Raw genomic sequence first — 22153 nt, 5'->3', positions numbered from 1 at the left:
TCTCCGGAAATCTGACCAGAGTCTAACGCGACTCTAATCGCGGGTCAAGGGAATCGTCGGCGGTGCGCGAACGATGATGGCACGCGCGCTGTAAAAATCGGCTGCTAGCAAAGAAGAGAGAACATACTACCTAAAGGCCGGTGACCAGCCTTTTGCAGCCTCGCGTGCGCTACTTGCGTGTCGGTGATGGGAGCCGTGGCGGTCGCGGTGCCGTAAACCGCGGACGGGTGTTGCCGGTTCGTTATCGACGGGTGTTCCATATTCTGCATTTGTTTGTGAACGTAACCGCCGCTCGACGCAGCGTCTCCTCCTTCGATCACCGTCAACGATGGGTAGAAAGGCAAGGTGCCAGGCAACATTTGTCCGGTAAGCGGCATCCCTAGTCGCGCGGTGAACGCCGCGCGTACCTCTGCCTCCGAGACGGTGGCCAATTTCGTACCGGTCTGCGAACAGAGACGCGAAAACCAGCCGCGTTGTCCTTTAGAGAGCGATCGACGATCACGTTATAGGATCGGCGGCTAAAAGACTCACCGTACTGGAACCGGATGGAACGTGAGGTCGCCCCAGCGAGATGTTGGGCATGGACGGTGAACTGAACAACGACAGATCCGACAGGCTACCTTGCTGACTGCTGCTGGTCAACGGACCCCCGTAGCCGGTGTTTTCCGTCTCCTGCGAACGAAGAACGAGAAAGAGGGAAATAAAGAAAGGGAGAGTAGCGTAACGCGTCTTCGCGTATACTCACTTCTTGGATGGCCGCCGCTGCATTGGCTGCCGCTGTGGGACTCGCTTGAGAATTGTTTACGGTCGGTGGTGAATTAGGCCCAGATTCCGGATTACTGCTAGAATCTGGAAAGCGTTCGATGAGCGAGCGGCGATGAGCGTGGCGAGGTTTGCCTGCAACTCGTCGCGTACGAGACTGGAATTCGGGAAAGCGAACGAGCAATCTGTCCCCCCCCTCGGCCTATCTCGAAGCTGTGCGCCGCTACTGTCCCGAATTCCTTCGCGCGAAAGGGACGCATCGCGCCCGTCGTTTCGCCTTCGGTTCGCGTTTTCCGTGTTCGCGCGATGCGAACGCGCGAAACGGCGATGCGACGCCGAGGCGAAACGAGAGGAGACTCGGTCTCGGAAACGTAATGTTAATCGGTAACGTTTGTTGTCGACATGCTGTTACTGGACACTGGCAAAAAGGCAAAAATCAACGATCGATTAATCGAAAACACGGGTGCAACGAATTGTTTGCTAATGCTCACGCAGGAAGAGTCAATAACTCGACGATTAATCGAACGAATTTCGATTAAGCTCGATCGAAGGACGTACTTGCTAGCAGTGATTTCCGCTTGAGGTGCGACAGCAGGCGATCCTTCCGGCGTGTCATCAGGGGTGAATTTCTCGACGCGGCCATGTTCCTCTCCACGCGTTGCTTTAGTCGCACCTTCAGCAGGTTCGGCTCCGAGGCTGGCCAATTTTAGCCAGGGTTAGTTGTTGGTCGTCGTCGTATCGGGCCGGAGAGTAGTGTAAAACGATGGCACAGGGTTCGGGGAGCGGACATCGGAGGAGCATCGGGCGATCGCGTGGAAGGAGGAACGAGAGAAGGACGCGAAACGACACGACGTGCGAGCGTGTCCACGCGATCCATCCGATAACCCAATAAATTCCACGTCTAGGAATATCTGTACCGAGCGTTACTAACGCAACCAACGCTTATTCTTTGCTCTGATCTTTTCGCCAGAATCGTCGTTTCTTTGGCTCGTCGGATCGTCGATCGTCGACAAGCTCGCAATCAGGACAACGGCGGATGGTCGTCGATCGGATGCAGGGGCTACGGGTGTCTCTGCCTTTTCAGTCTCTCCGTTCGTCTTTGTCTCTGTCGTGTGTACGTTTGCGTGCGTGCGTGCGTGCGTGCGTGCGTGTTCGTTCGTTCGTTTGTTCGTACGTTTGTCGACGGGCAATGATGATCGAGACGAGGTGGGGGTGGGGGGCGGGGGCGTCGCAAAAAACCATGCTTTAGTCGAGGCATTCTACTATCGTACATAGGCACACATAGAAAGAGACTACCTTCCACCAAATATGCTTATCACTCGACAACACGGGAATTTATAGTATAACAACGTGTATTGGCGCACGGTCGCGCGTACGTACCTGTTTTCCGAAGAGGAAAATCATCGGCGAACTTTTCTTGCAGCATCTGTGGCATCCGGTAGGGATGCGAAGCGTTCGCCGCGCCCGCCGATTCCGCCGATTGCGGTTGCAACCTGACCAACAAATTCGCGGCTTCTTGTTCAATCGATTCCAGTGTCGTTCGCTCGGTGGATCGAGCGATCGAGCGATCGACCGTTCCGTCGAATCGTATCGCTCGGCTCTTCGACTCGAGCTCTGTTACTCGAGTACACCCCCTGCGGCATTTTGGCGGCTGGGGTGGGTAGGTGGGGGGTGAGTGTGTGCGTATAGCGCGGTATCGTCGAAAAGCGTGACGGAAATAGAAACAACGGTATGGGAAGCGGAACTGGGATGCGGAGAAGAATAGAAGAAAGAGAGAAAGAATGTGCACGGTACAGCGACGAGGAAGAAAGCGAAATTGCGGGCGAGCAAGCGAACGGGTTATAGGCGGAAAGCGTGAAACATCGCGAGAGGATGTACTCGAGGAAGATCGACGACAACGAGATCGAGGGCGGCGGGTGATCCCGCGCGCGAGAATCGTCAGTCTCGAAAAAAATCTCACCAGCTTCTGTATCCGGGTGTACCAGGTACGGCCCCGTTCGCAGCGGCCGCGGCCTCCCTTTGCTTCTTGTTCACGAGGAAGCTCTGAAATCGTAAGGTTCCCCTCTCAGCGAACACTCGCGCGCAACATTCTCCCTTCCCTCTTCTTCCACGTATACCACCAACCCTCGTCGTCTATTCGTTGCTACTATTAAACGTCGAACCGACAAGAATCTAGCGACGTTACCCTTTAAAAATCAAATCGTATCTCCTAGCCCTCTCAGCCTGCCATCTCTCGTCTAACGTTCGTTCTTCTCTTTAATCTAAAAACCCCCGCCCGTCCTACCTTCTTCCGCTCCCTTTTATCTCGCCTATCACTTATTAGCCTCTTCGCGTCCCTTCCACGACGAAAATCCTCTCTCTCTACCCATGCGGATGGGTTCGGTCCGATACGACCGAGCCCTGCCCGCCATTCAAGTACCTGAAGTCGTTGCTTCACCTCCGTCGAAGCGATCGCACTGTGGTCGTGTTTATCCTTCTTCCTCAGTGCTTCGAGTCTCTCTTTTTCTCTCCTCTGCTCTTCCAGCTGTTTTTGCTGCTCCCAGAGCTACGACAAAAAGAGAGAGGAAAAAAAAAACGAAGAAAAAACACGAGAGAAAAGACGCCTCGTTTCGATCGATAATACGACGGACGGATAGTACGCGTTACACGACGACGGTGTGCCGGACATTGACGGTAACGGCCGATATCGTCCATTCAAGAAAAAGAGATAGAGATAGAGATAGATGGAGAGAGGGGGGGAGGGGGGACGAGAGGGGAGAGTGCGAGCAACGTCCAACGATAATTTTACCGCAAGAAGGGTGAAAGTGGAAACGAGAAACGACGGGAGAAAGACGCAGCGGGCAAATAACATAGGAGAGGAGAAGAGAGGAGAGGAGAGGAGAGGAGAGGAGAGGAGAGGAGAGGAGAGGAGAGGAAAGGGGAGCAGAGAACGCGACGAGAGTCGAATCTCCAAGGACTCGACGATCTTTCATCCGTCGCGATTTACGACTCCCCCGTCCCATCGAGGTACGACGCGCGGAATTTCATTGCTCGCCAGTCTAGGCTCCCTCTGCCTCTTTCTCTTTCTCTCCTTTTCAAACACGTCGTGACAGAGACGCGTCGCGCATCGATCGAGTTTACGAGGAAAAGGAAGGTTCCGCTGGACTTTCGACTCGGAGACGGTTCGAAGACAATGGATCTTGGACGACGGTGGTTCGATACTCGGGAGGGTGATGGTGTAAATTCGTCACCCTCCAGAGAGACGGAACCGCACGGAACGGTGACCGAGAAACGAAATTGACGAGGAGGTGACACGCGCTATCGAACGAACGAACGAACGAACGAACGAACGTTACGCGACGCGCCGCGACGAACGCGACTTACCTTTAGCTGGTGCATCTGTTGCTCGTGTAACTCGGCCAACTGTCGCTCCTGGGCTTGGTACTGTTGCCGCAGTATTTGTTGCTGAAGTTGATGATGCTGCTGTAGCTGAAAGCACAACCGACGCGTCGAGAGTAACGCTCGAAACGATTCCGAGATTCGTCTTCGTGGCGCGACGCACAGATTCGAGATTCGAATCGAGAACACCGTGTGTACGCGTATAGATGCGCGCGCCGCTACCCGTACGGGGTAGCGGTGCGAACGAAATTCTTTTCCATAGCCGTGCAACGTCGCTGGTCACCGCTCGTTTCGCTTCGACAGAAACTTTATCTTCTCCGGTCTCGAGTCTGCCGACGACGCGGCCAGGGGCAATTACAAGTATGTTCGAACCTGTGCGTCGATCGCGTTCGCGCGTCAACCGCCATTAAACGGTGGAAACGAAGAGAGGGATAGGAGGGAAGCGGGATTGTGGCGCGCGTGCAATCGTGGAACCACGAACGAGAATCGATTACGTTACCTCGAGTATCTTCTGCTGCAGCACGTGACCGTGCAGGCTCGCTGGATCGCCGGAGCCAGCGTGATAGCCGCCCGATGTCAAGGTGGTCGTAGCACCAACTCCGCCGACCAGGTCTCTCGGTCTGGACATCGGCGAGCCTGGCGTATCCCGGGCCATCTCTGTGCACGTATACACATATATACACGCACGCATAGACGACGCGCGGAGCTCCACTTTCAAAGAAACGGACGATCGCGCGAAGAAGCGCTCTACCGACGACATCGACGCTGAGACGAGAATATCAAGAATCGAAAGAAGGCGGCAGCGGCAACAACGTGTCTGGTTTCCTGCGCGGAAACGGACACCGCAACGAGCTTCGTCGTTGAACAGCGCGTCGTCGCTCGGTCTCGGAATCTCGATAGCGTGTTTATTTTTGGAAGCGTCACGCGCGAAATGTATCTCGTTCTCTTCTTACGTTCGATCGAGTTTCGATCCAGCGTCGATGTCTCGTCGAACGTTTTCGACGTCCGAAGCGTCCCAGCCGGTTCGGACACCGTCGAAACTCGTCTTTCGAAAGAAAAACTCGCGCGATCCGACGTTTCGTTCGTAGACTCGGCGCGATCTCGATTCGCAACGATCTTCTCTTTAGACCTCGAGTTTCGAGTTCGAACGTCTACGAATACGTACGACGAATCGCGATCGCTACGTCCGCTTCTCTCCCGTGCTTACCTTTCTGCGGTAGATGCGTAAACGCGGACGCGATCTCAACGCTCCTGTAACCCACGTCTTCTGAAACAAGGCAAAATGCAAACGTTTAGCGGTGCTAGATCCGACGATCGTCGGCTTTTCTTCTGGCTGTCTTTCTGCTAAATTTTCAGAGTTGTGTAACGCGCGCGTTTCTTCCTTTCTTCTTCTTCTCTAATTTCTCCCCTTCTTCGTTCCCTTTTCCGCTAGCCTCTCTCGCATCTTCCGACTTGCTTTGTTTTCTTACTCGTTTTCTTTTCAACTCAATTAATTTAATTTATTCGTCTCATATACGGGAAGTAAAATCCCATTAGAGTACAAAGAATCGCGTGTAACGTAATAGAACGCCGAAGCAGCGAGAACATAAATACGTATAGGGAGAAATATAAGAAAATTTATGTTCGTATTCCATTGGCGTTCTCTTTACACACGATTCTTTGTACTCTAATGGGATTTTACTTCCCGTGTACGAAACGAATAAATAAAAAATAAATAAATAAATAACTAAATAAATTGCTCGCGCGGCTTGGTAGCTCGAACGTACGTACGTTCGTTGAAATAGGATCGATGTACGGTGGGGAGCGTGTGCGCGTAAACAAGCGAACGCGCGAATTCGAGTGGATTTCGGAATCGGATGGAAACAGAGCGAAAACAGAGCGAAGATGAGCGCGGCGCGAGTGCGAACCAACCGAGTCGAGACGACGAGCGTCGAGTTAGCGGGCGAGCAGAGGTCACTGTACGCTGCGAGAATTCCTTCGAGTCAAGTCCAAGGTTAATCGCGGAGGAGGGCCGTTCCTCCACAGGCTCGCTCCGCTGTTCACCTTTCTTTCCTTCGTGTTTCTGTTGCCACAGCCGAAAGGTACCGACCGCAATTGCGATCGCCGTCCCTTCCAACGCGAGCTCGTATTTCCACGTATTTCCGCGTATTTACACGAACCTCGCCGTGTGCCATCCGCTCTGCCAAAATTCTTCGTTAAATCGGTCGATTCGCAGAGCGGAAGCGCACGCGTGTCGCAATCGTGTAGCCGTTCGAAAGGAGAACGTTTCAAATTTATTAATTCACCGACCAGCCTCCATCGCCTGTGATATTGTCGGCCAACGCGATCACAGCTGCATCCTATCGGTCAAAGTAATTGCCATCGATCGCGATATACGTGTTTCGATAACGTTCGCTCGTTTGCCGACGTTTAGCGCGCTTCGTACATTTCGTACGCGCGTTCGTCCGATCGAGACGGTGGTGGTGATTTTACGATAAAAAAGGGCAAAGAAGAGATAAGCGAAGAAAACAGACGGGACGAAGAAGAAGAATCGCGGTATCGACGCCTCGCCGCGATGTACCGTTATTATTAGCGAGCGAATGTCGGTGTGTAGGTCAGTTGAGTAGCTGGCGTAAAGAGAGGAAAAGGTGACCGCGGTCGGTTCGGCGAGACCAGCGCACGCGGTGGTTCGTCTTTTGCCGGTGCTTTCGTAGTTTAGGGCACCTTCGTCTCGTACTCTCTTGGTCTTCGTCTTGCGTTCGATCGGACGTCGGCCGACCGAGCAGCGCTCGATAAATTGAGATCGCCGGCGAATCGGACGAGGACCGAGGCGTAAACGCGTGGGAGAAAAGGCGAGCTCGAGCGGAAATTGGAGTGCGCCGCGTTGCGTGCCGTTGGTTCGCCAAAGGGATGGGGGTCGGTGCGAGCGGGACAGGAGGCCGAGAGCAAAGAGAGTCAAAGTAAGTTTTTACTCGTGTTCCTGGCCGGTGGCCGACTAGCTAAGATTAGACGAACGTTCGCTATATATAGGATGACATTTATATACGCACCTACTAAACGCGACGGTACACGCGCCTCCCCTTTCTCCTCCGCCGCTTTGCTGCTCGCCCACACGCACGCACACACGCAACTTTCTCCGTTCGTCCCTACGTTCTCCTTTCGACGATCGTTCGAATTATGTCTGGTCCGCGTCACTTTTCCTTCCAACGTGTCGCAGATTCCGTAATACGTAGCCGATTGTTCGGCGTGATTCTATTCTTCGTCCGACGCGTAAGTGGAAGCGCCACCACCTATCGCACGCGTTGCACTAGGCGACGCGCAACGTACCTGCCTTTGCCGATTGCCACTATCGCGTTCGAGCGTCGATCGAGTCGCATCGAACGCGGTGATTGAAACGACCTAACGATCGTCCCGTGCCGATCGATTTACACGACCACGATAAAACACTCGACCGTTCGAAGCATCGAGCAAGCGGAGAAAAACGTCTGGTGTCTTGCGTCGCGAGCGAAATTCAAGATTCCGCACGAATTGGCGTTTGTTACGTACCGCGTAGATCGAATGGCTGTCGGCGCTAACTCTGTTCGACAGGATATCGACGCGCTTGATCGATCTCTGCCATCCTCGTAATTATTTCCTCCTCGGTTACGCTAGAACTTCTCTTTTCCCTCTTTCTTGTGTTCTACGCGCGCGGTTGCGTATATTTTCTATTAAAACGGGCAAGAAGGCTAAGAAAAAGAAAGGAAGGAAGAGATCCGAAGGATCGTGGTTTCAACAGGTTGAAGAGATAGAAGAGGGCAGTATTTACTAGGAAAAACAGGCAACGCTAAACGACGCGACGCGAGACAACGCGATCGTACGAGCGTGACCGCGTGGGCGTGTACGACTCGTATGTATGTGCTACGTATTTCCTCGAGGCGAAAGACCAAGCAAGAGGAAGGAAGACCAATGACCCCGTAATGAAAGCGATATCGGAACAAGGCGAATCGACTCGGCGGTGGTCACAGACCGACGATAGAATTAGACTCGCTATCTCTGTCCGTGTTATTTCGATTGCTTATTTCTCGAAAAAAGTGTTTGGTAACGCGAACGGATCGATGTCTCGTTCGCCACGTTCTCCCGCCTTGTTTCTCTTTCGTTTCCGTTGGATGCGCGTAACACGCGATCGTGTAAAAGATCGCAACGACGTTTCACAGGTTTCAAAACGAAACGGCGAATCGGGTCCACGGTACTGGCTCGTTCGCGTTCTAAATTGAACTCGTGACTTCGTCTAAATGGCGAGAATGATTCGCAGTGACGTCAAGCGTGTTTCAGTTTCTGCTCTTTGTTGCGACGGGTTCGCGAATCGCGGCCGCTCGATTCATTTCGAGACGGTCGTAATTGCAAGAATTCGTCCGATGCGAGTAACCGTCGTCTCGTAAACGCGCGCGACGGTCGTTTTCTTCGAGATCCGAGTTGCGCGATTTCGTGTCGCGTCGATATACGCTGGAAATCGAGTGAAAAAGAAACGGAGAAGAACGCGCTGTTGAAGCCAGGAAACGCGCGCGCGCTCGCTTTCGCCCGCGATCTCCCGCAAATGTCAGTGGAAAAACGATGAATCGTGTCCGCGCGGCGCACATGCGTGCTAACGCGCGACGCGGTGTTGACGAGTCTCGCGAACACGAACAAACGCGGTTCTCCTCGTTCGTTTGCATCGTTACGCCGCAGTTTGTTCCCCCGTTGCCTCTGACTGTGACGCGAACGATATTCGAAAAAGGTCTGAAAACTGAAAACTCTAAAAACTAGTTCAACGTCTTTCTCTTCTTTCTCTCTTTCTCTCCCTATTATTTCAATTACGCTGCACATGCTCGTGCACGGACGCGTTGGTTCTTTGTCTTTCCCTCCTTTTTTTCCCTCTCGGAGACATTTCCGTTCGATATCGCCTGGACGGTACCAAACACGAGTGACGGCAAAGCGAGCATCGAGTAACAAGGACTCGCGCGGAAGAAACGATAACACTTTCAATGGAACTGACGAACGTCGATCGCGGCAGCGTTGCCTTTCGTTTTGAAACGCACAAAAACCCGAGAAAACCGAGAATATAGGGGGAAAACAGCGGAGAGACGGAGAACGGGAGAGGGGAGTGGACGGAGAGAGAAAGAGAGAGAGGAAGCAGCCAACGGGACAACAGAAAGTTACGGGAGCGATGCTAGTCGCTCGCGTCGTTACAAGCAGGGCACAACAGGTGTCGGTCGATTTTGAAATGGACTTTGATTCGCGATACAGGATACAGACTGGAAATCCCTCGACGGGATTTTACTACGAAGCGTTCGAAACGATCAACGTAGAGCAAGTGGACAGGAATGGGAAATACGACGAAATACGACAGGGAGCAAAGAGGAGAGAACTTTGCGTGAAACGCGAAACGTTCGAATTTCGGTATCGGGTTTTTAGGCCGAGTTCCGATGAAACAGCGTCGATCGTCTCGTGACACCCGTCGAAACCGTTTACCAACGATCGTGTGACAAAAAACGGAACGCGGAGAAGCCAGAGGGGAAACGTTCGAAAGGACGATGCGGCGGAGAAAGAGAAGCGGCGGCAAAAGCGAAATACATAGGACGAGAAAAGAAAAGAAAGCGTACGTAGGCGATCACGCGTGACCACGCGTTGCTAAAATGCACTTTTCTCTCGAACGAATTTATCGTCGTTCTTCCGAAGAACGTTCACCACGTAGTTTCGTGCGTTTAATCGGCTGGCTGCAGCATCGCGCGCACTATTATCACTCTTTGCACCAAACGAACACAAAAGCCAGCACCGTAGTCCGAATTTAACGGCAATCTGATTCGCGAATCCGCTTGCATCGCACTTTAAAAACACGGATAAACGCGGAGAACGTGAAAAATAGTGGCTTACGTTTTATCGAAGATAGGCCATCGAGTCGAGCGAATGAGTCGATGCGTCGGTAATGGAAACACCGTCGATGACGGTGACGGTGACGATGGCGATGACGACGGCGATGTCGATATCGACGTCGGCAACGATGACGATGACAACGACGACGGCGACGATAATTTCGGAACGACGACGAAACGTAGAGACTGGAGCGCGGATTTGCTGGAACGCGCGCGCGCGCATGTCACGGATAACGAGAGAGAACTGCGCGCGCGGTACGCGCTACCGTTTCTTTCGCGATTCTCTCGCATTCTCTGAGGGTGTCGCGCGCACACGATGACAGCGCCCTGCCTCGCGAGACTCGCGAATCTCGGCTATTTATAGAGACCCGGTATTGTTGCGTTCAGATCACATTTGTGTTACTCGCGCGAGCGCGCGCACAGCGTCGCCAACGTAATTGTAAAACTGCCTCGTTCCGTGCCTCTCCAGTTTGCCGCCCACTAGCTTCTATACCACTAACAGCAGCAGCAGCAGCAGCAGCAGCAGCCGCCGCCGCTGCCCTTCTGCCGCCTTCCTAGCGCATTTGCGCGTTGCTCCGTTCTCCGCTGCTATACCGCCGTGTTACCGTTCCCCCCCTGCCAAATTCACCGTCTCCCCTCGTCCTTTCCACGTTGTTTCGCTCCGCCACTGCTCTTCTCCATCGACGAAACTCACACTCGCCATCGTTCTTCGCTCGTTTTCGTCGCACCGCGACCAGCCCGATAAACTTTGCCGACCTGTCCTTCCTTCTACTCCTTTCGCCTGCTTCCCTTCTTCTTTTCCTTGCATTCTCCTTCCGTCAACTCGATTCTTCTTTCGCTCGCTCGCGTAAACAAAACGTTGTAGACGCGAGGAATAAATCGCGACGCTGAATTTTCAAAGGCTGGAGGACAGATGGATGGCTCGAATCGAGACAAAGCGTAGCGATGCGCCTCGTATCGCTTCTAAATACGCGCGCGATTAGGAATTTATTCTCGACGCATCACGTTCCGCTGACGCAATTTAGTCGTCCGTTACGTGATGTATACGATTTTCCGGAATGCTTAGCGCGATTCTATCCACGGAACGATTCGCTGGCAAATCTATACAGACGGAAATACGGAAAGCTATCGACTGTGAGACGAGCCCGAGGAAATTTTCGCGCCACTAGCAGGTGGTGCGTGCAAATCACGATACACGTGCGATCGACTTTCCAAACGTTCGTCGAACGTCGATCTTTATACCTGGTCGTTTTTCTTCGATTCCTTTCGGGAGACAGGTCCGTAATACTGGCGAGAGTCACGAGAAATCTACCTTCCGAAAATAGGAGACAAGGTCACCCCTTCTTGAATCATCTCGTACCGTTCGTTTGGTCGCTCCACCCCAAAGCTCGAACGCATCGATCGATCGAACGAACGACGAGCCCCGATAGCGGAAAGGTGGTCGTTACGTCCGAGAAAATCCGTTTCTCGCGATTCGTCGATCATCGTTCGGATACGGCAGGAATTCGTGTCTCGCGTCGATTCGGCTCGCATCGACTGTACGACGAGTTGACGAAAAAAATCGATTGCCCGTAAGGTCGATTTGCTCGTCGATTCGTTCCACCTTGCAGGCAACATCGCGTCAATGAATGGCCGCATCCATTGTTATTTACGATCGATCGATCGAGTTGGAGGTGGACGGCGTTGGACGGGCAGCGAGACCGAGAAGGAGGGTAACAGCCAGGAGTGGCAGTGTTTTGAATTTTTCTAAAAGATGGCGCGTGCTAGGTAGCGCTGCTCGTGACTCCAATCCATCCAGGGTCTCTCGTCACTTGCCACTATTTATAGACGACCGCTCGATATGATGTACCGGTGTTATTTTTAGCGGCTTACCTAGCTACGGCCCTTTCACCCCTTCGAAATAGCACCGCGGTAGACGCGAACGAGAACGCTATTCGTTACGCGTCCAATGGTCTAACACCGACCACGATTCCTTCGCTTCGACATCCTCGAAAATCGCCTTCTGTCCCGTTTTTTTTTTTTTTTTATGCAACGCATGCAGGCGCGTACGAGATACGCGCGATACCAGATAGGTAGGTAGGTAGATAGGTAGATAGGTAGGTGGGTGGGTGGGTATACTCTTGAAACAAAATAGCGACGCGTCAAACAAATTTCGCTGGAATTCGTTTCGAGAATACGTTCACGGTCTGGTTCACGTACGCGCGTTTCCGAACCGACATTGCCGCGCATCGTAATTACACGACGATACCTGAGACACGTTTATTCGCGTAGTGGATCACGTAACTCGGTTTAATTACGTGTTGTCGCAATTACACGGTAAACCAGCTTCCGCTTGAAATAGCTAAATCGATACGAACGTTCGGAACGTACGTGGTCTGGCCGCGACGTCTTGGTCCGATATTATCCCGATTCCTCTCGAATCTCTGGAACTGAACTGGAACGACCGAATACCTCTCGAAGCGACAGGAGATGGACTTGCGTGTTCTTGTGTCCGCGACAGAAACCCGTCCGTCCGCCTAATTGTAACAGAGAGACAGAGAGAGAGAGAGAGAGAGAGAGAGAGAGAGAGAGAGAGAGAGAGAGAGAGAGAGAGAGACAGACAGAGAGACAGAGAGACAGAGAGACATAGAGAGAGAGAGAAAGAGAGAATTCGCTTCGTAGGTGGTCTCTGGACGGTAATACGCCGTATGGCGTGCTAGGACAAAAATAGTGGCGGTCCCGTTCGAAAATACCAGCTGCTAAAAATACGAGCAAAAATAAACGTCTACACGTGCAAAAACACGCATTAATATTCGCTGTGCGTCCGACGTTCGTGTTTTCGTGCCACTAGAGGACGATGAGCCGACGGAGGAGATGAGGAAGGAAGAAAGGATAGGACTAGGAGGAGTCGCGCGATCGAATCAGGCGGAGTGGTTTGGAAAAGAGAAAGAGGAAAACCGTGAACCGTGACCCTCGTCTCTGCGCCGGTGTCTTGCCAACGTTACCGGCGTTATGTTCGGCCGCCGCTGTGTCGCGTGCCCTTTGCTAGAGGACCTAGAGAGGTCTGAGAGAAAAGACGGTCGGCGCCACGAGACACCGGGAATTCCGAACACGGAAGGCCGATCTTATCGGTTCACCCGCGCTCGGTATTTTCAAACTGTCATAAAACGTATAGAGCAAGTCCGCCAACGCGTTGGCGCCACCCCGACAGGCTGTAGCGATGCTTCAACTGACTCATCGGAAACGAAAGCGAGGGCGACGTCGACGATCGTGATCGCGCCGTTGTCGCCGTCGTTGTCTTCGTCATCGTCGCCTGAGATTACTGGACCGATGAAAGAAAGAAAAAAAAAAAGAGAAGAAAAGAAAAGAAAAAAGAAAAAAGAAAAAATTGCGCACGATCTAGGAACGCGTTGCTTCTCTCGCGAAAATGCAAATGCGACGGGCGCACGTACACGCGTATGCAGGAAATTAGAGACCGAGACGCGGTCGACAGGTTGGAAAAAGAGTTAAAAGAGTCGAGCCACTTATAAATAGACGGAGGATGACCTTTGCACGGATCAACGTTTACTTTTATAACGCGTTATTAAGCTAGGTTATTGGTTGTATCCCACTTGGTCGCTTGGTTTCGGGCAGATGCCACCGTTCGCGAATCTGGGTTATGTTTACTACCCCCTCCTGATTTCTGCAACTCCGCGAGTACCTTCCACGAGGTTTACGCGTGCACGAACTTTGGCGCCTCCTACGTGAGCGCGACGCGACGCCGCGAGCATTTTCTCGTCTGGAAAATACACCCTCGCTGACGTACGCGGTCCACTGCGCGTCTCGCGGACGGAAGAGCAGGGACGAGCAGCAAACGCGAATTCTCGACGAAGAGAAAAATCGTTTTTCTCCAATGAGAGAGATACGCGACGGGAACAAAGTTTAAGAGGCCCGACAGAATCTGCTATCGCGTAAGCTAAACCGTCGAAGAAGCGGTAACCTCCGTTCACGTAGCAACTAGCCGTTGCGATAAAAATAGAAATAGCCATGGCGATCGATCGGCGGTCGTTTCCGTTAGGTTGTCCAACCGATGAAACGTTTTTTTCAACGTGAATTTCACGATCGAATCCTATCGGATCGGAATCGCGATGCGCGGAGAAAGGCGCGAGGATCGCGGAATATCATGGAGCGTACGTATAGCTGGTGAATGCGAGGGCTTTGGAAAAATCGATGCACGAAGCTCGGCTGAAGGGCGACTGGTCGGCGACGGGGACGGGAATGTTGGCCGCGTGTAAACGATTGAAAACTCTCGTAGTGAGTATCGAGCAAGCAGCAGCACCACCCACCCACACCTCCGGAATGGAGAGCGTTACGGCGCGACAAAATTAGCACGGGCACAATAAGCGATCCCGCCTTCGCTCGGAAAAATAGATTTGGCAAACTACCAAAACTCGGCTTTGAATAGATCCCAAATATATGGATCATCGTAGTCTTTTGCGTTCCTTCTCGCGCGCTCTAGCCATCGCAGTGAAAGCGACCTTTCCTCCGCGAGCGCGCAGAACCGCGATCTTTGCGCAATCGGAATGACGCTCGTGACAGTTGGCCTCGCGATCGACTGGTCGCGTCCGCTTAGCCGAACCACTGCGGAAGATCGAGTTATCGAACGCGTGCCCCTACGCCGTTCGCGAGCAGCACCCTTGGTAAACGGCAATCCGAGCAAAAATAAACGAAGCCGGTGAAAATAAACGCGAGAGACGATTTTACGCGCGTGCTGTTCGCCGCCGTGGTCGTTGTTGTCCTACTCGTCATCGTTGTCGTCGTCGTTGTCGTTGTCGTTGTCGTCAACGTTGCCGAGCGGATGTAAACGCAAACTTGGATCGAACGCGATCGATTCGAACGCGACAAACTCGATCGCGCAACCGCCTGAGCGCCTCCTTGGCGACCTCGTTCCACCGACGAGATCGAAACTGGACAAAGTTGCGCCGACTAGTTTTTACCCTCGTTTGGGCTCGTAAAACGAGCACGCACCGTCGCCGCCGTCGTTTAGACAGCTAGTGGTTTTTCAAAAGGGGCCGCACGGTCAGCGGATACTCGCGAAGCGGCTGAAACGAGCTTAGCGCGCGCGGAAACAAAGCGCATCGATTAGCGGCTTGGTTAATCCAAGCGTTGCCGTATAGCCCATATATACCGTGGTATCGAAGCGCGACGAGCGTCGCTGGTATAAATAGCCCGGTTCGATACGCTCTTTGATAACAACCACGCTCTTTCGTCTCTCCATCGAGCGAATCAATCTTTCGCTAACGCGCGTTTCGGCTCGACCACGATATCAAAGACAATAACGGTTTGTCGTGGTGATGGATCGATACGTAGGTATCTATTATTAGACCGCCTCGGTCGACACGCCGATTATCGCATCCGTAACGTTATCGCTCGTTCGTCATCTCGTGGACGGTCGCGTCGCAACCCTTTGCCGATAATACGATGCGGCAGGACGCGAAGATGAAATTACCGGGGCTAGGTTGACCGCTGTCGAACGAGAGTCGAGCGACTGGACGCGGCGGCGCGATCGATCGCGTCGTATCGCTTCGGCAAAAATCTCGAGAACGACGACGAAGGAAAATCGCGCGTGTAAACACGAGCTGTGTTGTTTGCGCGGCTCGTCCTGTCGACGCAGCTGCTGCGCACGAGACAGCGGGTGTAGGTCCGATTCGACGTAAGCTCGGCAATATGCGCGCATGCATAATGCCAAGCATAACCGAGTAGTTTATTTATAACGTCGCGGAAATACACTCGACACCTTTATTGTAAAAGGTTGTGTAACGCGGCTTACGTGTTGCGTAACCGCGACGGAAACTACACGTTCACGAACCGACCGACCAACCGTCTCGCGTCCCTGCACCGCGCGTCGAATACGACGGGCTGCGATCGCCGAACGACGCGGACGACGAATCGATTTCTACGCTTTACGAGCGTGGTTCGCATCGTTGCGCTTTACGTATCGTGTATCGCATCGAGTTACGCGAACAAATGGCTCGCGCGACAACGGACGAGCGCGATTTACGAGAATCGATTCGTCGTTCGAGCGTCGATCGCGTCTATTCGAGGAAAACGTGATGGCGATAATCGGCAGAATCGGTCGAGCTGTTTCCACGGCCTGTCGTAAATTTAACGGCGAGAGTCGATTTCGTTGGTCGTCCGATGGGAAAAGGATAAAGGCGTGGTTCGGATTTACCGCAGCCACGATCGGAAGCTGCGGCGTTGTTCTTTATTTTCTGAACGATTCGTCGGTGAAGGCGTTCGGGGGAATAGAAATTAGACTACCCAAGTACCCATGGGCGTTCAACGGTACGTTCAAGGCGTTCGATCATGCCGCTCTGAGAAGAGGATGGCAGGTTTATCGAACCGTGTGCCACGCGTGTCACAGTCTACGATTCGTTCGTTTCCTTGACCTGGTCAACGTAACGCACACGGCGGAAGAGGTTAAACAGATCGCCGCCGAGTTCCAGGTTTCTATCGGAGCTAGAGCGCGGTGGTTGACCGACGCGACGCGACGCGATCACCGTGCGTTCCGGCGTAACCAATCGTAACCGAGCGAACGCTTTCGATCAGGTGGAGGACGGCCCCGACGATCAAGGCAACTATTACACGAGACCGGCGATATTGTCCGACGCGATTCCGTCTCCTTATCCGAACGAGGAAGCGGCTAAAACCGCCAACTATGGCGCTGTCCCACCGGATCTAACTTACATGATTTTGACGCGCAGACGCGGCCTAGATTACGTGTTTTCCCTGTTAACCGGATGGATGGACCCTCCAGCAGGGGTAACTCCGGACGAAGGCCAATACTTCAACGTTTACTTTACCGGTGGATCTACCACGATGCCACGAGTACGGCATAAGCGAAATCGCGATTCGTCGAACGCGCCTTCTCTCACCGATACTTATTTTCCACTACCGTTGCTTCTTTTAACGCTTTCGCAGATGTTCTACGAGGGAATCATCGAGTACGATGATGGCACACCGGCCACCGAGTCGCAATTGGCGAAAGACGTGGTAGAGTTTCTAATGTGGACGGCGTCTTCGGAGCACGACACGCGAAAGATCATGACGCTGAAATGCATTGGAATCTTTCTGATGCTACTGGTGTCCGTCGTCCATATCAACAGACGAAATTGGTCGCATTTGAGAAGCCGTCGCATAGCTTACGTACCGAATACCATCACCAGAGAACCTCGACATCCAACGTCTCCGTTCGCGGACAAATACGGCCGAGGAAGTAAGAGAGGCGGCTCGTTACCAAACTGATACACGCTCGTCGTGTCTTTTACCGTTGTAAAAAGTCCGATTCGATTCGATTCGACGCAACGATAAAGTTGCACGAGCGTCAAGACAGGGCCGGACAATTACGGAGAAACGAGGAAGAAGAGATTCGGTTGGATCGAGTTGGGTCGCGATGGAATGGGTGGGTCGGGTCGGGTTGGGTCGATTCGGTTCCGGTTGGTAGCGCGGGCGCAACATGTGCCACCGATAATCGTTTCGCAACGCGCGGCCTTGACGATGCCCGTATGCTCGATCGGGCCGTCTAAAAATAGAAAGCTCGAGAAACCGTGCAACAAACGTTATACCAGCTCTTTCTCTCTCTCTCTCTCTCTCTCTCTCTCTCTCTCTCTCTCTCTCTCTCTCTCTCTCCCTTCCTCCCACTCTCTCTCTCTTTCTCATTCGCACGCGCGCTCGCGCGCGCTCTGTCGCGCTCTGCTCAGCTGGTGGCTTCGACGATCGACGAATAATAGATCATGGATCGCGAATGACAGATAACGACGGTCGCTGATCTACGATCTATTTCGGATCGAGTGATCCCCGCTGCGTTTCGTGATTTATTTTTACTCGTTCTTTCTTCGACCACGTCGCGCGTCATCTTCCACCCCTCCGTTTTTCTCACTCTTACGCGTAACCGCGTACCGAGCGAGTAAATTCCCCTATCTCTAAAATAACCGTGATTCCCCGAAAGTATCGACTTTGACTTTCGTTGCTTTGCTCGCCCATCGTCCACCACCCCACCCTTTACCGTACTCGGCTTGTGTCGCGGTCTCGTTTCGTTTGGTTTCGTTTGGTTTCGTCTCCGGTCTGGTCTAGCCTGGTCTAATCGTGTCACATCGTGTCGCGTCGATGATCTATGCGCACGTACGCGGCTCGTCTCGGCGCTCAATGGCAACAAGTGCGATCGCGGAAGAGAAGGGGTGGCACGGATCGAAAATATATACCGAACGATGAATGAACCTACCGCGTTGACGTTGAGAGCGCGCCAGCGATTTCGCGATCAACCGTAAGAAGCGAGACGGCTATGGTCGAAGGATATGGGCGGCACGAGAAACGATAATACTTGACGACCGCTGTCGTTGTTCGATATGTTCGAAGACTGTTACGATTCCCATACAACCGATTCGCACCGACACGCGAAACGAAAGATCGATTTTACCTCGATCTCGCTCGTAATCGAGAAACACGGTACGGCTGGTAAGACCGGAGAAGAGGCCATTTGTAAGGATGGTTCGACGTTCGTGACCGATTCGAGGAGAATTTTCGTCTCGAAGAGAATCGATCGCGCGCGCGGTCCTATCGCTATCGATCGAAGATCGACGAAATAAACCACCGGAAGAACGGTCGGTGGCAAGAACGGTCGAGACATTGGGATCGACTCGACGACGACGAATCGTTCGTAGTATTCGTCACCTTGACTATTATTATTACGGTGGAGGCTGCTTGTCGTTATCTTCGCGATCGTTTCTCGATCGCGTGGCAGTGAGTTTGCGAACGGCGATTCCCACGATGCTAGAATATCGCCAACAACCACGATCACGGGTCGCGTCGATGGTGACCTCGACCGCATCGCTTCTCGTTCTCTTTATCCGTGTTTATCGTGAGTCGCAAATCGCGAGCCGATCCGAAATTCATCGATCACCGTTCTTGCCACTCCAACGTTGAAATGATATTAAGAACCGGAAAATCCAGTTCAAATGTATACGTGTCTACGTCGAAAACTTACCTTTGGTCGCGACGGCGCTTGCTCGCGCTTGTTCGCTGGACATTCTGTTTCCTCCAACATTCACCGAACCCTGCATTTACCGTCAACGCTGCAACGTCGTAACTCTTTTCTGTCTTGGTCGCATGCGTTTCCTGCAACGCGAACAAGCAATTTTTTTCCTTTCTCTCTCTCTCTCTCTCTATCTCTATCTCTATCTCTCTCTTAAAAACAACTACGACACAACTTGCTAGAGCGTACGCGATCGTCGAGTTAGAAACTAAAGGGTAAGAGGAAAAAACAGGGATTGTCTGGAAATAACTTTATTCGGAAAATCGAGTTTTAATCTTTTTGATCCAGTAGCAAAGAAGCAATGTTCGATAAATTTAACTGTATTGTTTATAAAGCGAAGTTTATACTTTGATTAGATATCACGAAAAAAGAATGTTAACATAGTAATTACTGTACAGTACTCGTAATCCTTGTCATATTGCGTGTTTCGATCCAGTAAGCAGTGGACATTCCCTGTTTTTACCCAATATACCAAACCTTTCAAACCTATCTTAATGAGATATTTCGAACGTTATAACGATCGTGATTTGATAATTTTCTGTTGTCTCCTAGTTGTCACGAAACGAAATGTGCTATGAAACTGAAAATCACGAAAACTGAACGTTCCTCGTTTTTCTTCGATCTTTTCGATCGTAAACGCGGTAGTCGAAGCGTCCACGTGACACAGGCGACGCCGCGATTTTGTCACTCGACCACCACTCTCAACGGGAAATCCAAATTTCTCATTCGATTAGATTTATTCTAGTAGGTATCGTGCGTGGTGTCGTGCGTCGCGTGTCGCGTATCGTATACCGAGTATCGCATGTCGCGCGTAGGCTCGATCACGTTTATCAAAATTTCGAGATTCGTCAGATATGATCGATCGTGGAAGTGAATCGAGATCTCTCGAATGGTTATCGTGCTTACCGGCTGCGTCAGCGCTAAACTTCGATCGCGTTCAATTCGTTCGAGGGGGCGATCGATATCATCTTTGTCGGGCAATACTTCCGTTTCGTTTCATAATAACCAATAGTCGCAAAATTTCTCTATTCGCTGGAAAACGTTGGGAATACTAAAGTTGGCGCGTAACGTATACGTTTCGTTTAGATAGAAACGATCGTTAAATAAATATACCGAACGTCCATGTAAGAAACCACATCGATCGACTTGTATTCGCGAGTGCGCGTAACCTCGCGCGCACGCACGACATGTATACACGGCATTCGCTAAACTCAACCGAATCAATTCGAAGACTAGAAAGGATAGCGAGTAACGTCGATAACGAATACCGAACGAATAGATATTGGAATTTCGAGTCGGGCATGGTAAACGAAAAACGTTAGCTCGCGGAAGCGCCGAGATATAACCTTCGGTTGAATTAAAAGAAGGCAAAAACGTTTGTCTGCACGCCAAAATCACATGGAATGGAACGACTTCTTCGTCGAAACGTGAAAATCGTTTAATGTAGAAACAGCTGATAAAAAAAGAGAAAAACGACACACACACACACACACACATACGCACATATTCACAGACTGGCCCGAGTGATGCTAATTTAATTTATCGTTTTCTAGACTTTGAAAAAGATTAAACATTTCCGAAGATTTTAATTTCGGAAATCGAACTCTGTGTTTGAGGAGCGGCATGCTCGACGTTCAATCGCGGTTACGATGAAAATCGTATTGGTATTAGTGTCGGTATTTGTAGCTCGTGAACAAGTCCCGTGTCAGTGTCCGTGACAACGATGATGATGATGATGGTGGTGGTGGTGGTGGTGGTGGTGGTGGTGGTGGTGGCGATGGCGGTAGTGGAAGTGGACATAGTGGCACTAGTGGTGGTAGTGGTGGTGGCGGTACAGTGGTAGTGGTAGTAGCGGTGGCGATGATAGTGGTCGTGTGGTGGGTAAAGAGCGGCGGTAGCGGTAGCGGTAACAGATCGAAAGTCACGAAAGCGGTCACTCGCTCTCATCGGCAAAACGCTTCGATCTCCCAAAATGGAAAATTCGATTTTCGGATGATCCGAATCGAGCGATCGAAAGATCGAACAAACTATGCTTAGAGACTGGTATCGCGTACAATAAATCATTTAATTGCTAAACTACGAATACATTTTGATCGTTCGACACGTGGCAAAAATGCGACGCGTAGATTCGTGGAGAATGTTTTACTTATGTATGTATGTATGTGTCAACGAGAGAGAGAGAGAGAGAGAGGGGCGGGGGGAGGGAGGGAGGAAAGATAGATGAATGTCTGTGTATGGAAGCACGCGCACACATATGTGCCTGAGTTCGTGCATGCGTGCGTGCGTGCGTGCGTGCATGCGTGCGTGCGTGTGACGTGAAGGCAAGAGGAGAAAAGATACGGAAGATTGATTGTCGACGGAGAAACAGCGAGAAAGAAGAGAGAAATAGGGAGGACCGAGAAAATTGGAGAAGAAATAGAAAGAAAGAGGAGAGAAGAAAAAAGAGAAAAGGAAGAGGTGGAGGTGAAGAAGGGGGAGGAAGCGGAGGAGGAGAACGCATCGAAGAAGTAGCGAAGAGAACAGCCAGCAATGGTCGGTACCGCGCAAATCCAACACCAAGACTTACTGGCTTAACGCTGCCACACCTTTGCGAACCACGAACGTAACCAATGTCTCGCGATGGCACTCGATGTAATCTCGCTTTTAGTACGAACACTCGAGAAAAACGGCGAACGCGTAGAAGGAAGAAACGCTGATCACTCGCGAGACACTCGCGATACGCCTTACACAGAGCGTATATGCATGGCATGTACACACACGAGAAACATAAAAACAATGCGATCGCGCTGCTACCTCGACGTGGTTTGTTCAACTATAACGGCTCGTCCGATTATTGCCAGATGCACTTGGTTACCTTGGTAGCACGCATGCGTTTCGCGAGACACGAGGAACGCGTAAATTGGATTCCGTCGAACGACGTGTACCTCTTGGAAACACCTTGTATACACAGTGACACCGTTCCACGCGTACAAATTGTCGATTAAACTTTCTACGATTGCTCCTCAACGCTTCATCGCTCCTCGCGATTTCACGATGTCGTCGTCTAGCTACTTGTACAAGCTATCTCTAACCTACAACTTGGCGGATCGTTGCAGTC

At 51.8% G+C, this 22153-nt stretch overlaps 2 protein-coding genes across 14 annotated transcripts in view; one reads left to right on the top strand and one right to left on the bottom strand.

Annotated features, from left to right (window-relative positions):
- LOC126917381 (histone deacetylase 5) overlaps positions 1–22153 on the bottom strand; it is a 26799-nt gene extending 4646 nt beyond the window's left edge. The window contains exons 1-13 of one of the 13 annotated variants that reach the window (XM_050724156.1): positions 21623–22151; positions 19009–19139; positions 12378–12523; positions 5348–5407; positions 4640–4797; positions 4126–4230; positions 3182–3307; positions 2723–2805; positions 2143–2255; positions 1321–1458; positions 746–849; positions 532–672; positions 128–443 (exon numbers count right to left, since the gene is read on the bottom strand). In XM_050724156.1, the coding sequence (XP_050580113.1) occupies positions 128–443; positions 532–672; positions 746–849; positions 1321–1458; positions 2143–2255; positions 2723–2805; positions 3182–3307; positions 4126–4230; positions 4640–4797; positions 5348–5407; positions 12378–12523; positions 19009–19139; positions 21623–21805 (1804 nt within the window). In that variant the 5' untranslated portion in view covers positions 21806–22151. Of the gene's footprint in view, positions 1–127; positions 444–531; positions 673–745; positions 850–1320; positions 1459–2142; positions 2256–2722; positions 2806–3181; positions 3308–4125; positions 4231–4639; positions 4798–5347; positions 5408–7665; positions 7833–10763; positions 11198–12377; positions 12524–19008; positions 19140–21622 lie in introns of those variants that run through there. The other 12 variants (XM_050724157.1, XM_050724158.1, XM_050724160.1 and 9 more) reach the window with 12 other exon arrangements.
- LOC126917422 (uncharacterized) lies at positions 15945–17413 on the top strand. The gene is made up of 2 exons (XM_050724265.1): positions 15945–16471; positions 16575–17413. The coding sequence occupies exons 1-2, from the start codon at positions 16079–16081 to the stop codon at positions 17268–17270; spliced, it is 1089 nt and encodes a 362-aa protein (XP_050580222.1). The 5' UTR covers positions 15945–16078; the 3' UTR covers positions 17271–17413.

The sequence above is a fragment of the Bombus affinis genome, chromosome 6 (assembly GCF_024516045.1).
Source record: "Bombus affinis isolate iyBomAffi1 chromosome 6, iyBomAffi1.2, whole genome shotgun sequence".
Lineage (NCBI taxonomy): Eukaryota > Metazoa > Arthropoda > Insecta > Hymenoptera > Apidae > Bombus > Bombus affinis.
The sequence above is the reverse complement of the archived record's forward strand: the minus strand, read 5'-3'. Positions and strand labels throughout refer to the sequence as shown.